Source organism: Patagioenas fasciata, chromosome 18, assembly GCF_037038585.1.
Source record: "Patagioenas fasciata isolate bPatFas1 chromosome 18, bPatFas1.hap1, whole genome shotgun sequence".
Lineage (NCBI taxonomy): Eukaryota > Metazoa > Chordata > Aves > Columbiformes > Columbidae > Patagioenas > Patagioenas fasciata.
In genome coordinates this window covers 14,305,675-14,319,086 of record NC_092537.1, presented here as the reverse complement: position 1 = coordinate 14,319,086, position 13,412 = coordinate 14,305,675, and the positions used below count along the sequence as shown (strand labels likewise).

Here is a 13,412-nt window from a genome sequence, read left to right as displayed (position 1 = left end):
GCATCCCCAGCTCTATGTACTCCTTGCTTTACAAAGCTGCTTCCATCAGAGAACCAGGAGTCTTCGGCGTCTTCCGTGGGCTGTTCCTTTAAATCCCACCTGCTGGAGGAAACAGCTCCCATTGTTTCCAAGCAATCCTGGACCACAGGCTCAGAAACAGAGCGGCTGAGGAAAGGGGCTGCAGTGACACTGTTGGTAACGACAACATTCACATCATCCAGTTCCACCAGTACCGCCTGGCATTCAGGAATCTCGAGGGAGATAACCCATGAGTGCCTTTTTGTTCCAGAACGGTTGGGACTGTATGGGACACTTCCACAGTCATTTTCTGTCCATGGTGAACTCAGGAGCTTCCTGTACAGCGAGTCCAAGAGCTGCCACAGCTCCACGACATCCAGGCCAGCCTTGGCTCACTGCATCTGATTGCTTAGGGAAGCAGCAGCCGCCCGGTTCTGAGCTCTCGATTGCCGTGCTGGAACACGCAGAGCAACGCTTTGCCTTTCGTGTGAGCGTAACTCCAATGGCTTGGTGATATCTGGGAGACCCAGGCTCTTTGTTTAGTTGTGCAAATGCCCTCAGACGCTTCTCTTGTCCAATTCAACTTGGCAGTCTCTTCGTTTGGCAGTTCATAGAAAGGCTTTACTAAAAGTCCATCATTATAAACTCAAAGTCTGCACCAACGTGTCCTCCTAAGAAACGCCCGGAGCTCTTTTACCGCTGCAGGTTCTGGTGTCCGGCAAACAGCTTCTTGTCGCTCCATCCCCAGCTCTGGTGCCCTCCGGAGATCTCGAATCCCAGATAAGTCACTTGGCGCTGGATCAGCTGGGCTTTCTGTTGGGAAGCTCGATACCCACTGCATCTCACCAAATTCAGCAAACTCGCAGTGCATTGCATACGGTCTTCTTTGGTTTCTGTGGCTGCTCTTTTATCTTGAATGTCACTTCACCTTGTTTGAATGTTATTGTTGCTTGCAATTGTTTTCCTAAGTCTCGTCTCCGTAACGGTTTTGGAGACCCAGGCATAGATAAGAACTTGGGAATTCCATTTTGTTTTCCCAGTTTCTCTTGGATTGGCTGTTGAAGAAAGCTTTGTCTTGTTGGCCAGCAGCTCCCACCAGAGGTGCAAAATCTTCATCTAACGGTATCAATTCCTGATTCAAAATGGAATCAGAAGTTCCAGTCTCAACTAAAATCTCAGCTTCTTTCCCCCGCTTTCCTCTTCTTTCTCCACAGCTTCACCACCCCGGAAGCTGAAGGCACATCATCTTCAATTCCACGCCCCGTGGGGACATACAGTCTTCTATCTCAGCCTCCCCTCTCATCAGGCGAGTTTTCTGTCTTATTCTACGTGCTGGACAACATGGTTTCAGCTTCTCCTGAGCTTTATTCTGCTCCCTTTGTAATGTGAACACAGCTGGATCCCGGGGTGGCAAGTGAATAGCACGTTCTGTCTGCCACTCTGGGCGTTTTCGCAAAGTGAAAAACGTATCAGCGTCCATCACTTGACTGCACTCGCCTTCTCTCTTCAAGAAGAACGTTAACGCCGCACCGTTCAGAGTTTCATTCAGAGGCCGCTTTTCCTCATCATCTAATTTATACAATGGTGACTGATTATAATATGTCAGCAAGGTTTCTCTACTCACGTTATCACCAGGTGGTTCCCCAGTCTCTTTCCTGTGAGCTACCATAAGGTTAGCATGAAGTTAGTTACAACGGATGAGTTTCCTACTATGAATTACTAGTCAAATGTAAGCCAAGCGCTCTGCTCCGAAACACCGTGTTCCTAGATCTTCCGGTCTCTTTGTCAGGCAGAAGGATTTAAAACTTGAAAAATACCCCCTCGTTTTGCAGGTGGTTAGAAAGCATTCACCACGTCGTTGGTTAATGACGGGTACGTCTTTGTAACTTAATCGCAGTCTGCATTAATTTAGCGTCTTCTCTGCAGTCCAGAGAGGGGAGGAGGGTCGGGATGCGGGCAGAGGTGAAGCGTTGTAGGGCGCTTTCCTCGGGATCTCCATAAATAACCGCATAACAGCAAAGAAACTGTCTGGGCTTGGGGCCTCTCAGCAGGAGGAGCATGAGACAAAAGAGACTTGGGCTTGTAAACCCCCCCAGTCTGTGCACCCGCTCTTCGCACATCCTTCATGAGCCTGTTGGTCCAGTGGTAATTTTGGGTCTGGGGCCTTGGTTGTTTCTTCTTGGATTCTCTTCCTCCGTCTTCCAGGCAGTTTTTTCTCTGTCCGTATCTCGATGTGTCGAAGCATAGAATACAACGAAAGGAATTTAAGGGAGCAAAATTCTTCTGCGACTGTCCTCCCTTTGTTTTTATTAAGCATCCTCACTAATGTGTCCAAACGAGCCCCTGAAGTCTCTAAGGCCTTTAACGCGTACCCACAGTCTCCCATACGATGTTGCTACAAGTCACGACAGAAGCAGAGCTGACAGAATGGCCACTGGGGCAGAGCCTGATTAAAGGGTCCTGTAAGAAATGGGAGGCTGGAGAATGGAGGAGAGATCGACTACTTGCACGGGCGGAGATGCTTTCCTCAGGGCCTCCATAAATGCGTGTGTATACTCAATGTCATCGTCCGCAGGACGGGAGGAGGGCGGGGGGGTTGTTGACAGTCGTGCAGTGTTGTCTCGTCCTTTCTTGAGGGGCTCCAAGAAGATGCTCTGCTTCTCTAACTGTTGTTCTCCTGAGAAGAGAGGAAGGATGCGTGGGATGGATCCCAGGCAGTGCCACAGAAACAGGGTGACAGTCCAGGGTGTTGCTCACCAACAAGAGAAGCATCCCAAAGCCTCCCTCGTGCCATGTCCCCCATGAAGGGGACGCCTCCCCGTGCTCTCCAGAGCCCAGACCCTCGCAGTCTGAGCAAGACCCGCAGGGGAAGCCTCCAAGAGCGTCCCTGCCTGGGGAAAGACCCAGCGGGGACCTGACGGCACAGGACGGGGACAGCACAAAGCCAGAGTCCAGCAGAGCCGGCGTCCCCCACCCAGGGATGGGCTGAGCAGAGGGCAACCCCTTCGAGCCAAGGACGACGTCCCAGCGCTCCCCCAGCGGCTCCGCAGCCCCTTCCAGCCGCGCTCTCCCCCCGCCTCACCTGCTGGGCCTGGAACTACAGCAGCTGCACCTGGGCGCTGTACATGGAAGCTAAGGAGGCCTTTTCCTGCTTCAGCTGTTCCTGCTCCTGCTGTAGCTGCTTCTGCTCCTGCTCAAGCTGCTGCTTCTCCTGCTTCAGCTGCTCCTGCTTCTGCTTCAGCTGCTCCTGAAGGTGCTTCACCTGTTCCTGCTGCTGCTTCAGCTGCTCCTGCTTCAGCTGCTCCTGCTTCATCTGCTCCTGCTTCCTCTGCTCCTGCTGCTGCTTCCTCTGCTCCAACTGCTGCTTCATCTGCTCCTGCTGCTGCTTCAGCTGCAGCAGCAGGACCTGCAGCTTGTCCCGGAACTCGGTCTGCATCCTGCGTGCCTCCCCCAGGGCTCGCTCCCTCTCTGCGTGCTTCTGGGCCGAGAGCTGCAAGGCAGAGCGGGTGGGGAGGCTGGGGACAGGGAGCCTCGCTGCCCTGTGCTGAGGGTCCTCTGAGCATCCCCTTGTTCCCCTCCCGGCACAGGATGCACGACTTCAGGAGGGGTGTGAGACCCCGGCTGTGCTGCCGGCCCGTGCACGGCTGTGAACCGTGGCGCAGAAGCTCTGCTTACCGCCTTCGTGCTTCTGATCATCCCCTCCTGCTTCTGGACACGTCGCGCGGCCCCGATCACCTTCTCCTTCTCCAGCCTCAGCTCCTGCCAGGCCTGGTCCAGCCTCTGCCTGTCTCTCGCCAGCTGCTCCTCCTCGGCTTTCAGCTCCTGGCGCTGGATCTTCAGCTCTGCCCGCTCCTAGGGTGGGCACGGGGGAAACCGACGCATCACCTGCCCCGTCCTGGACACCATCTCCCGTCTTCCCAAGGGGAGGCAGAGCCCCTGTTGAGCTCCTCGTGTGGCCGCTTTGGGTGCAGAGCAGCAGCCCCCGGTGCTCCAGCAGAGCCCTCACCCACCCGCCTGTGGGGACCAGGGCGGGCAGAGCTGGGACCGGACACACACACACACTCCTTGCCCAGAACGCCGGAGCCCCTCCCTGTGCTGCACACCCTCAAACACGCTCAGCACAGGGCAGTTCCTCGGCACTGGAAATACCCAGCCTGAGTGGTCCTTTGCCACCCCGGCAGCCCTGAAAAATGCAGCTCTGCCGCACTGTCTGTGCCACATGTCCCCTCTGGACAGCCCTGGGGGGAGCAGAACCGGCTCCAGACACGTCCCCATGGCATGGGGAGGTTTTCCCTCACCCACCGTGGGGGTTTCCTCTCCCCAGACTCACAACAGAGGTGGCTGCGCCTGCCCTGGCTGCCCAAACCCCTCACGGGTAAAGGGGAGAGAAAGAGGCAACTGACGCTTCAGTCAAGAGCTGAAAGGGGCTGGTGGAGCCTGTTCCTGGGACTCCCTCATTCTCACCACCCCAAGTGACGTCTCTGTCACAAGAAGGCAGCGCTGAATGTCTCCCCGCTGAGCAGGACCCACGCGTGAGCCTGCCAGACGCTGCAGGGCCAGGCGCCGTTCACGGGCTCCAGGCCAGGGACCTCCTGCGGGCCAAAGAAACGCCCGGACCCAGCCAAGAGCCTGGCCTGGGCAGAGGACACAGCGTGGGCTCACCTGCTCCAGCAGCCGAGCCTGCTCGCCCAGCCTGGCCTGCGTGTTGGCCACCAGCTCCTGGACACGGCTCCGCTCCTCCTCCATGCCCCTCCTGCACATGTTCTGCAGGTCACTGGAGAACTTCTCCATCTTCTCAGTGATGCCGTTCAGAGACCTGTGCAGAGATCCGGGGGAGGGTCACCCTGGGGGACACACTTTGTCCCACTGCGAAGGAGAGGGGGACGTGTGCTGGGCCATGGGCCGGGCAGCCCTGCCCCGAACCTCTCGGGATCAGAGCAGAGCAGCAGGAAGACGCAGCCGCTGCTTCGGGGAGCACGGACAGATACTAAACAACAGCTCAGCACCCCTGGGGGCAGCGGGTGGGAGAGAGGATGGTCCCTGTTCCTCCTGTGCTCTGGGCCCGGTTCCCCGGAGGACAGGGAACACCGTGGCCAGGGATCAACCTGGGCGCACGACACCGGCTGTCGGTACCTGGTGTGTGAAATGGTGCCGGTCAGCACATCCACCTCTCGCTCTTTCAGCCACATCACGTGCTGGGGCTGCTCCTCGTGTTTCTTGCGCAGTTCCTCGACAGACTCCCTGCGGGACACGGGGAAGGAGCCCACCACGGGCTGTTACAAACTGGTGCTCCCCGTGACGGGCACCGTGGAAGAGGCTCGGTCGTGGGGCTGAGCACCAGGTCCCAGGAGCTGGTCTGTCACGGGGCGTCCCACGGGCTGCCTTCCCCATCTGGGATGGACCACATCTGGGGGTTATGGGCTTCTCTACCAACAACAGACTTCTCGTTGACCTAAACTATGTGGACATCAGCAACTCATTGTTCTGAATAAAAGGGATCCGGGGGAGAGAAAACATGGGGTTCAGCGTCGTTCAAAATGCAATGCCTTCCCTCGGAATGACGTCTCCAGCCAGATCTGCCTGTCTCCACCGGCAAAGCAAATCCCCACTCCAAAAGCCACGGAGCTGCCCTCAAGCCAGCGCTTCTGGACTCTCCATTCTCCTTTCACCGTCTCCCCAAACCGTTCCCTGGCTCCTTCACCCACACCGGGGCCACCGGCACCACGTGCCGCTCGTGCCGCTCTCGCCTCTGCAGCTCCCGCAGCTGCTGCAGCTCCAGCCGGCGCTGCGCCAGCAGCTCTGCCCGATCCCGCGCCGTGTCCTGGCCCCTTCTCCTCCCCCTGGGTCACCCGTGGCCCCCATCCAGCAGGCGCTGGGGCTCACCTGGCTCTCCAGCTCTGCCACACGGGCCTGGGCGGTCAGCAGCTCTGCCCGACAGTCGGATGCTGCTGGGGAGGCGGCCAGCTGGCTGCGAGCACAAAGCACCTGATGCGGTCAAGCCGAGGAGGCCACGAAAGACCAGATCCCTCCCCAGCGCCAGTGCCTGCCTCGCAGGCGAAAGGCAGGATTCAGCCTTTTGGCTGCCGAGGGAGCAGAGACCCCAACAGCTCCGTCCCTGGTGCTCCCCTGGCTGCATCCGCCCCCTTCCCCGGGCACCCCCAGCTCACAGCCCCTGCCCACCGCTCCAGGCACGGGGGCTGCAATTCCCTTCTGAGCCCCGTTGGGACGGCACAAGTCTGAACCTGCAGCTGTGCCAGCTCCGCTGGAGGAGGTGGTTTGTCTGGAACCAGGAGAAATGAAGGGGAGTGAAGGCAGGATCAAGGAGCAGGGGGAACTCGTGGAGCTGTGTCCATCCAGGACAGCTCCACGGCACGCGGGGCAGTGTGTGCCATCCTGGGCACAGCTGGAAACACGGCCCAGAGCTGGGATGGGACTGTGAGCTGGCCCAACGGGACACAGACCACCCCCACCGCCAGCGTAGGTAAAGGCACAGCAGCCACGCTCTCTGTGCACAGCAAAAGATGCTATCAGCCACTGCCTGAAGGGCGCTGGTACCTGAGAAGGGGGCCTCAAAGGGCGGAAACTCTCCCTCCTCAGGGGGTGCACCACCCGCACCCCGAGGGTGGCTCGCACCACAACCCGTTCCCCCTTCTCCCTGGCGGTACCAGGCGCGGCCTCAGTGCGGTGGCTTCGCTGCCCGTGTCCAAGACGGCAGCTGCTGCGGGCCCTATGGGAGCGGCGTGGCAGCGCTCGAGCCTCGTGCGAAGGTGCGTGGGGCTGGAGGCATCGGGCCCGGCCCCAGCCCATGAGCCTCCAGCCTTTCCTGCCCCGCAGACCCCCTGTTATTTTGTTTTGTGGTTTTTTTAATATGTTTGGGTAACGTGTTTAAATGCAGAGAGAAGCAGCAGCAGCATGCAGGCAGCTGCTGGGTACGAGGGGTTCCCTAAGCACACACACCCCACACCCCCCGGCCGCCGGGCAGGAAAGAGAACGTGGGGGTATAACAAAAAATAAGGGCATGGAGGTGTTCTGGCTGAAGCCGAGCTGTGCTCATCTACCCTTTGAATGACAATTCCAAAGGCAGCAAAGGATGGGCCTTTGCTGGCTCTGCCCTGGTGCCCACTGGTTTGCTCCCCGTGCTCCCTCTGGGGGGCCCCGGGTACCACCGGATCCACCTGGGCACCCCCACAGTGCCTTTTGAGCTCTTATTTTTCTCCTGAAAAAGCAAACACGGCGGGGCTTTCTGCCATCCTGCCCCAGGGACCCCCACTCAGACCACACCGGCGCTTGGTTGCTCATCACCGTTTATTGCAGCCGCTGCCTGCTCAGCGCCCGGGGCGGTGGGACCGGGGCCGGGACCCCTGTCCTGCGCGGCTGTCAGGGGGTGATTCACCGCGGGGGGGCTGGATGGGCGGCAGCAGACTCGGTGCCAGGGTGAAGCGTCTGGGAGACGGGACTGGTCGGTGCAGCAGCACGGCCGAGAGCAGCGAGGTCGAGGTGTCTGGGGTGGCCCTTGGCGTTGGGGGCAGCTGAGAGCCCCCCATCATGGCGAGCTGCTCGTCCTGCCGGTTCCCATCAGTGCCGTCCTGGCCCGACAGCTGCATCGCGTCCTTCTGGGAAGGGGAGAGCGTGTGAGCCAAACACGGGGCCCCGTTCCGCATCCCCCAGCAACCCTCCCCCAGCCAGCTCTCCCTGGGGAAACTGAGGCACGGATGGATCCCCCCGCAGGCTCAGCATCCCCCTCCCCACCTCCGTCATCCCTACCTTGTTGGGGCTGCGGGCGCTGGGTGGGGACGGCCGTGGGGTGCTGGGCGGTTGGGGCTGGAAGCGCGGGGGCGTGAGGGTGTGTGGGCCCCCGCAGCTCCGCGGAACAGTGGGGTACCTGCACTCGCCCGTCCGCTCCCTGTGGGACAGGACACGGGGTGCTCAGTGCCCGGCAGGTGGCACCCCATGTGTCACTCGACGCCAGGGAGGGGTCAGGGGGCAGTTACTCACGGTCCAGGCGCCAGCATGTGGAGGGGCCGGTCGCAGGACAGGCAATGGAAACCAGGCAGCAGCTGCCTGGAGGGGGGAGAAAAGGGCTGGGGAGCTCCTGGGGGGCACAGCCCCACCTGCACACCGTCCCCTGCCACAAAAAGCCTCTGCACCCACTCCCCAAGATTGGTTCGGGAGGGCTCCTCCCACACGTGCCCCCTCATTGTGCCCCCTCCATCGCTGGGAAGCTGCAGCTGGCAGGAGCACAAGGCACAGCCACTTGCTCAGCATCCCCAGGGGCGCTGCCCACTCGGCTCCCACGCCAGGGTACCACAGCGGCACGAGCTGGGACAGCCAGCAGGAACAGGGCCGGCACTGCCAAAGCCACCGCTGTCCCCATCGCACTCACTTCCTAATCCCAGCGGCATCGTCACGCTCTGGCTGCAGCTCCTTCTGGAGCTGCCCACTGAGGCTCTTCCACCGCTCCTCCTGCTGCTCCCGGAACGCCCCCAGCTCCCGGCGGTCCAGCTGTGGACGGGTGACACCCTCAGCCATCTACCCCACGATGGGACATGGCGGTCCCCAGGGGGACAGCCGGGAGGGGGCACCCTCGCAAGGATGCTGCCTCAGGCTGCCAGGCCCCCAGGGTGCCAGTTCTGTGTGGAGGGGACGAGCCCTCACCTTGCAGTCCATCTGTCTCTGCAGCTCTTTCTGGAACCGGTGCCAGCCCTCCTCCTGGCCCGTCACCCGGCTCGTCACCTCCTCCACCGCCTTGTTCAGCCGCTCCTCGCACGCCTCAAACTGCCTGCGACTGACTTTGTCAGCCAGGGCGGCTTTGTCTGCTTTCTAGCAACGGGGAAAGGCAGGAGAGCGGTGGGGACAGGATGCAGGGACAACGCGAGAGGGAGAAGTGGCTACGTGGCCCTGTTCACCCCATCACCCCCGTGGGGTTGCTCCCACCAACCGAAGGGACTCGGGGTCACAGAGGGACCTGGCAAGGGACCCGCAGCAGGGCTGGAAATCCTCCCTCCCCCCGGATGCTTCTGCCAGCCGGCACCCAAGGGACAAGGGGCGTTTGTCACCGTGCTCGGGACACCCTTGGCTGGCACCAGGGTCCCTCGAGCCCCTACCTCATCGATTTCCAGCACCAGCAGCTGCTCCTTGTCTGCTTTCTGCTTTTTGAGCCGCTCCAGGGCCTGGGACAGAGCCTTCCAAGGCAGACAGCAGCCCGTGACGCCACGGCAGGGTCGGAGCTGCCCCCCGGCCAGCCGAGCACCCCCTGCCTCCCCAGCCCATCAGAAACCTCCAGGAAAGGCATCGGGAAGCTGTGCAGGGCTGCGAGCAGGGTGGCAGGGGGACAGATCCCTTGGGGTCCCAGCCTGGGCTCTGCCTGCGGGTTACAGCCACCCACCTTGATGTCCTTCTGCTCCTGCTGGCGATCCTGCTGGAGGTTTGCAAGGGCCGAGCTGAACTTCTCGTAGTCCTTTTGGAGCTGCATGATGCTGGCCTGGAGGCACTTGAGCTGCTCGTCCTGCTGCAGGGACTAAGAGGACAAGGCGGTGCTGAGCAAGGGGGGTGGCTGCCCCGCGGGGACAGTCCCAGGGTCTTTTGGCTGGTGGCCGCGGGCTCTCAGGGCAAGCAGGACATTTGCTCCAAGGCTTTAACTCCCTTCCATGCTGCTGACTCCCACAAGCCGGTTAGGGGGGCAGCGAGGGGCTCCCCCACGTTACAGCAAAGCAGAAATGCCTGGGGGCTCCTGGCAGCTCAAGCCCCCTACACCGCGTCTCCTTACCTGTCTCCTCCACTTTGGGTAACTCTCCACCTTGCCGCCCGCCTTCTGGGCCAGGGACTCCAGCTGCGCCTCGAGCTTCTCGCAGCGCTGGAGGAGCTTCCCCAGCAGCGCCCTGGTGTCCCAGTTGCAGCCGGGGCACCCCGCGTGCTCGTGTCCCCCGCTCTGCGCCGTCGCCCTCGGCTCGTCCAGCTGCTGGCAGGGGAGGAGGAATCAGCTCTGAGCCGGGCTGGATGCCGCCCACAAGCCCAGGTGCCGTGGAGGCTCCATGGCCCCATCCAGCCAGGGGACGTGGCCGGAACCCTGCCAGGACTGCCCCCGAGCCAGCGGGGGCTGGGAGCGCTGCCCCCGGGCCTCACCTCTGCCTGCAGCTGCTGTGCTGTCTCCATCACCAACTGATTCACGTACTCGGCCGCAAACTGCTCCAGCTCGGCCTGGGTCGGCTCCTGCTGCTTCCCCAACTCCTTCCGCTCTGCCTTGACCTTCTGTCCCTTGGGCCTGGCCAGCGAGACGGGGGCAGGGGCAGGCTTAGCCTTCGTGGGGGTGTCCCTTGGCCCCCAAACTGGGATGCTCCCAGACCCCAGGCTCCCTCGCAGCCCTGCGGGGTAGGAAACCCTCTCCCATCCTTTTACCGCGGCTGTTGGGTCATCTGGGCGCTGCCGTCTGCTTTCCTGCCGGCTCCAGCCCCCCTCATCTTTCTGGGAGCATCCTCCACCTTCCTGATCTGGGAACGGCAGTGGGGGCGGTGAGGGCACAGCCCCCTGTGTCATTCCGGCACGGGGACCCTTCGGCTGCCCCCTCCCTGCCCAAACTGGCATCCCCGCAGCCCCTCGGGGACTGCTGCCGGCTCACCTTCTCCTCCTGCCCGTGGAGGGCCCCGGCCATGTCTTGCAGGAACGACATCTGGCACTTGAGGTCGGCCAGGATGCTGGTGATGCTCTGCCGGCCTAGAGGGACATGGTGCAAGGGGATGTGCTGTCGGTGAGGGGGTCTCAGCCTTGGGGCCAGGCTCTGAGCATGACGAGCCCCTGAGCCAGGGTGTCCCCACGCCAAACAACCGCGGCCAGCCCCCTCGTGCTCTCACCTCCCTCCGGGAAGAGCCGGCGCACGTTCTCAAGATCCGCATGTTCAGCTTTGGTAGATTTAAGCTGCTCCACCTGCTCCTTCAGACCAGCGCAGAGGTGGCCGAGCTGCCCAACCTGGGAGAGAACCTCCCGCATCTCCGACTCGTAGCTGGAGGTGCTGGTGGTGCCCCAGGGCTTGGCCGGCTCTTGGGCATCCCCTGGGATGGTGGCTTGGGAGGTGGAGGAGCCAGGCTGCACCCCAGGGGTGGTGGTGTGGGTCCCAGGTGATCGTGGCTGCACCCCCGAGGTGCTGGCCTGGGCATCAGGGGCCCCTGGCTGTGTCCCCAGGGCGGTGGTGGCCTGGGTGCCCGGGGATCCTGGCTGCATCCCCGAGGTGCTGGCCTGGGCATCAGGGGCCCCTGGCTGTGTCCCCAGGGAGGTGCTGGCCTGGGTGCCCGGGGATCCTGGCTCCAGCCCCGGGGTGGTGGCACCGGCACCACAAGATCCTGCGTGATCTGCAGGAGCGCCTGACAACTTCACAGAGGTCACTGGTTCCCCCTGTGTCCCTGCTTGCATCCCCGGGGAGCCAGACCCTGCAGTCCCCTTGCTGGTCTCCATCTCAGGCTGTGTCCCACGTCCCTTTGGCCCCAGTGCTGAGCTCTTCCTGGCCCGGGTGTCCGTGGCCACCTGGGTGGGCTCGGCGGGGGCAGACTGGCCCCCAGCGCCCTCCTGGGAAGAAGAGGCAAAGGGCAGCAGGGTTACTGGCAGCTGGGCAGCCGTGAGGACAGACCCCAGAACCCCCCGCCGTGTCCCCAGCCCCTGTCCCCAAACCACCACCTCGCGGGGCCAAACTCGTGTTGAACATGAGAGCCCAAATGCAAAGGGATCACGGGCTCAGCCCGGCTATGGAACCCGGGGGATTGGATCCCCAGGGATGGGAGCCCCAGCATCACTGCCCAGCACCCCCAACCCACAGCTTTATCTCCCCTCCTTCCCCTCCCATGGTTCTGTTTGGATGGCTCTCTAGTTCAGAAGTGCCTTAGCAACCCCTGGGACACCCTTCCCACTCTTCCCTCCTGCTGCCCTTCACGCTGGTGACACTGATGGCCGTGGGGCACGGGCACAGTGTGACAGGGCAGCGGGAGCGGGGAGGGACGAGGGCCCGGCTCCCTCCCGGGGCACCAGGGGACGCTCACCAGGCCAAGGGTCTCCTGTATCTCCTGGATGTCCTCTGCCAGGCCAGAATGCGCCTCCTGCATGGCCCGCATGTCCTCTGTCAGGCCGACATGCGCCTCCTTCATCTCCTGGATGTCCTCTGCCAGGCCAGAATGCGCCTTCTGCATCTCCTCCTTCATCTCCCGCACGTCCTCTGCCAGGCTGGACTGCACCTCCTTAAACTTGTTGATCTCCTCCCAGAGATCCTGGAGCGAAGCCCTTTCCTGGGAGAGCGGGTGGGGGGTGAGCGCAGGGGAGGGTCCCTGGGGACCTGGACCCCGCTGTGCTCTGCTGCGGGAGCTCGGGCTTAACCCAGCCCTTGGGCTGAGGGCGGCACGAGGGCAGCGCGGAGCCCAGAGGAGGGGGCGTCTCGTGGGGGAGCACCCAGGGACCAGCAAGAGCATCTACCTTGGAGACGGCTCTCTCCTTCTCTTCTGCTGTTTTTGGTATCAGCTCCTTGGCCACAGAGGAGACCTCGGAGTCGCTCCCGGTCCCCTCCAGGATGTCCTTCTCATCCAGCTGCTCTGCTGGTTTCCAGAGCTGCTGCCCGGTGCCCAGGGCTCCGTCTTCCTCCTTCTCCTGGCCAGGCTGGTCCTTGCTGTCCTGCTCCTTTGCCAGGCTGGGGGTCGGGCTCTGCCCTGGCTCCAGGACAGACGGCTCCTGCTGGCCCAGCTGCCCGATGATGGCCTCGAGCAACTTGTGCAGGGCCACCAAGTCGACAACCCCCAAATGGGGTGTCCCGATGGCGGCGTTCAGCAGCTCCAACAGACCGAGTGTGGCCATCGCTGCTGCTCTGCCAGAAAACACGGAGCCTGATGTGGGAAGACGGGAGCTTTTCTGTCCGGAGGTGATGTTGGAGGGAATGGCAGCCAGCAGCCTTTCTCCTCCTCCTTCTTGCCACAGAAAGTGATCCAGTCACCGAACAGATCCAAGTGTCAAAAGCAAACCGAGTGATGAAAGTGATCCAGTCACCAAAGCGATAGAAGTTCCGAAAGTGATCAAACCACCGAAAGCGGTTCAACCACCAGAAGTGGTTCAACCACCAGTAGCGATCCCACCACCAAAAGTGATGCAACCACCAATAGCGATCCCACCACCAAAAGCGATCCAACTGCCAAAATGAGTCCACCACCACAGTGATCCCACCATGGCAAGTGATCCCACCACGGCCAGTGACCAAATGGGCGAGGGGCACAGGTGACAGGGGACAATATAGTGTCTCTGTTGCCCAGCATCAGGGGCCCCTGGCTGTGTCCCCAGGGAGGTGCTGGCCTGGGTGCCCGGGGATCCTGGCTCCAGCCCCGGGGTGGTGGCACCGGCACCACAAGATCCTGCGTGATCTGCAGGAGCGC

The 13,412-nt window shown here is 61.9% G+C and overlaps 2 protein-coding genes across 2 annotated transcripts; both read right to left on the bottom strand.

Annotated features, from left to right (window-relative positions):
- Positions 1-711: 711 nt before the first annotated feature.
- LOC139829340 (fas-binding factor 1 homolog) lies at positions 712-5,425 on the bottom strand. The gene is made up of 6 exons (XM_071816380.1): positions 5,421-5,425; positions 5,152-5,259; positions 4,681-4,834; positions 3,694-3,870; positions 3,378-3,508; positions 712-853 (listed from the first exon to the last, which is right to left on the bottom strand). The coding sequence occupies exons 1-6, from the start codon at positions 5,423-5,425 to the stop codon at positions 712-714; spliced, it is 717 nt and encodes a 238-aa protein (XP_071672481.1).
- Positions 5,426-7,307: 1,882 nt separating this feature from the next.
- LOC139829339 (uncharacterized) lies at positions 7,308-13,148 on the bottom strand. The gene is made up of 11 exons (XM_071816379.1): positions 12,042-13,148; positions 10,866-11,574; positions 10,634-10,728; positions 10,414-10,505; positions 10,141-10,279; positions 9,123-9,200; positions 8,674-8,838; positions 8,402-8,520; positions 8,014-8,079; positions 7,783-7,921; positions 7,308-7,631 (listed from the first exon to the last, which is right to left on the bottom strand). Exons 1-11 carry the CDS (start codon positions 12,462-12,464, stop codon positions 7,344-7,346), a joined length of 2,313 nt encoding a protein of 770 aa, XP_071672480.1. The 5' UTR covers positions 12,465-13,148; the 3' UTR covers positions 7,308-7,343.
- Between the last annotated feature and the right edge of the window lie 264 nt (positions 13,149-13,412).

What these genes read in the sequence shown, in the direction of transcription:
- LOC139829340 (XM_071816380.1), bottom strand. An exon ending in AGGCTCGGCTGCTGGAGCAG is followed by an intron (nt 3,871 to 4,680) that starts GTGAGCCCACGC and finishes TGCCCACCCTAG; the next exon opens with GAGCGGGCAGAGCTGAAGAT. An exon ending in TGATCAGAAGCACGAAGGCG is followed by an intron (nt 3,509 to 3,693) that starts GTAAGCAGAGCT and finishes TCTGCCTTGCAG; the next exon opens with CTCTCGGCCCAGAAGCACGC.
- LOC139829339 (XM_071816379.1), bottom strand. Translation starts at nt 12,464, where the DNA reads ATGCTCTTGCTGGTCCCTGGGTGCTCCCCCACGAGACGCCCCCTCCTC. An exon ending in CCGGCTCTTCCCGGAGGGAG is followed by an intron (nt 10,729 to 10,865) that starts GTGAGAGCACGA and finishes ATGTCCCTCTAG; the next exon opens with GCCGGCAGAGCATCACCAGC. An exon ending in GCGCCCGCAGCCCCAACAAG is followed by an intron (nt 7,632 to 7,782) that starts GTAGGGATGACG and finishes TCCCCTTCCCAG; the next exon opens with AAGGACGCGATGCAGCTGTC.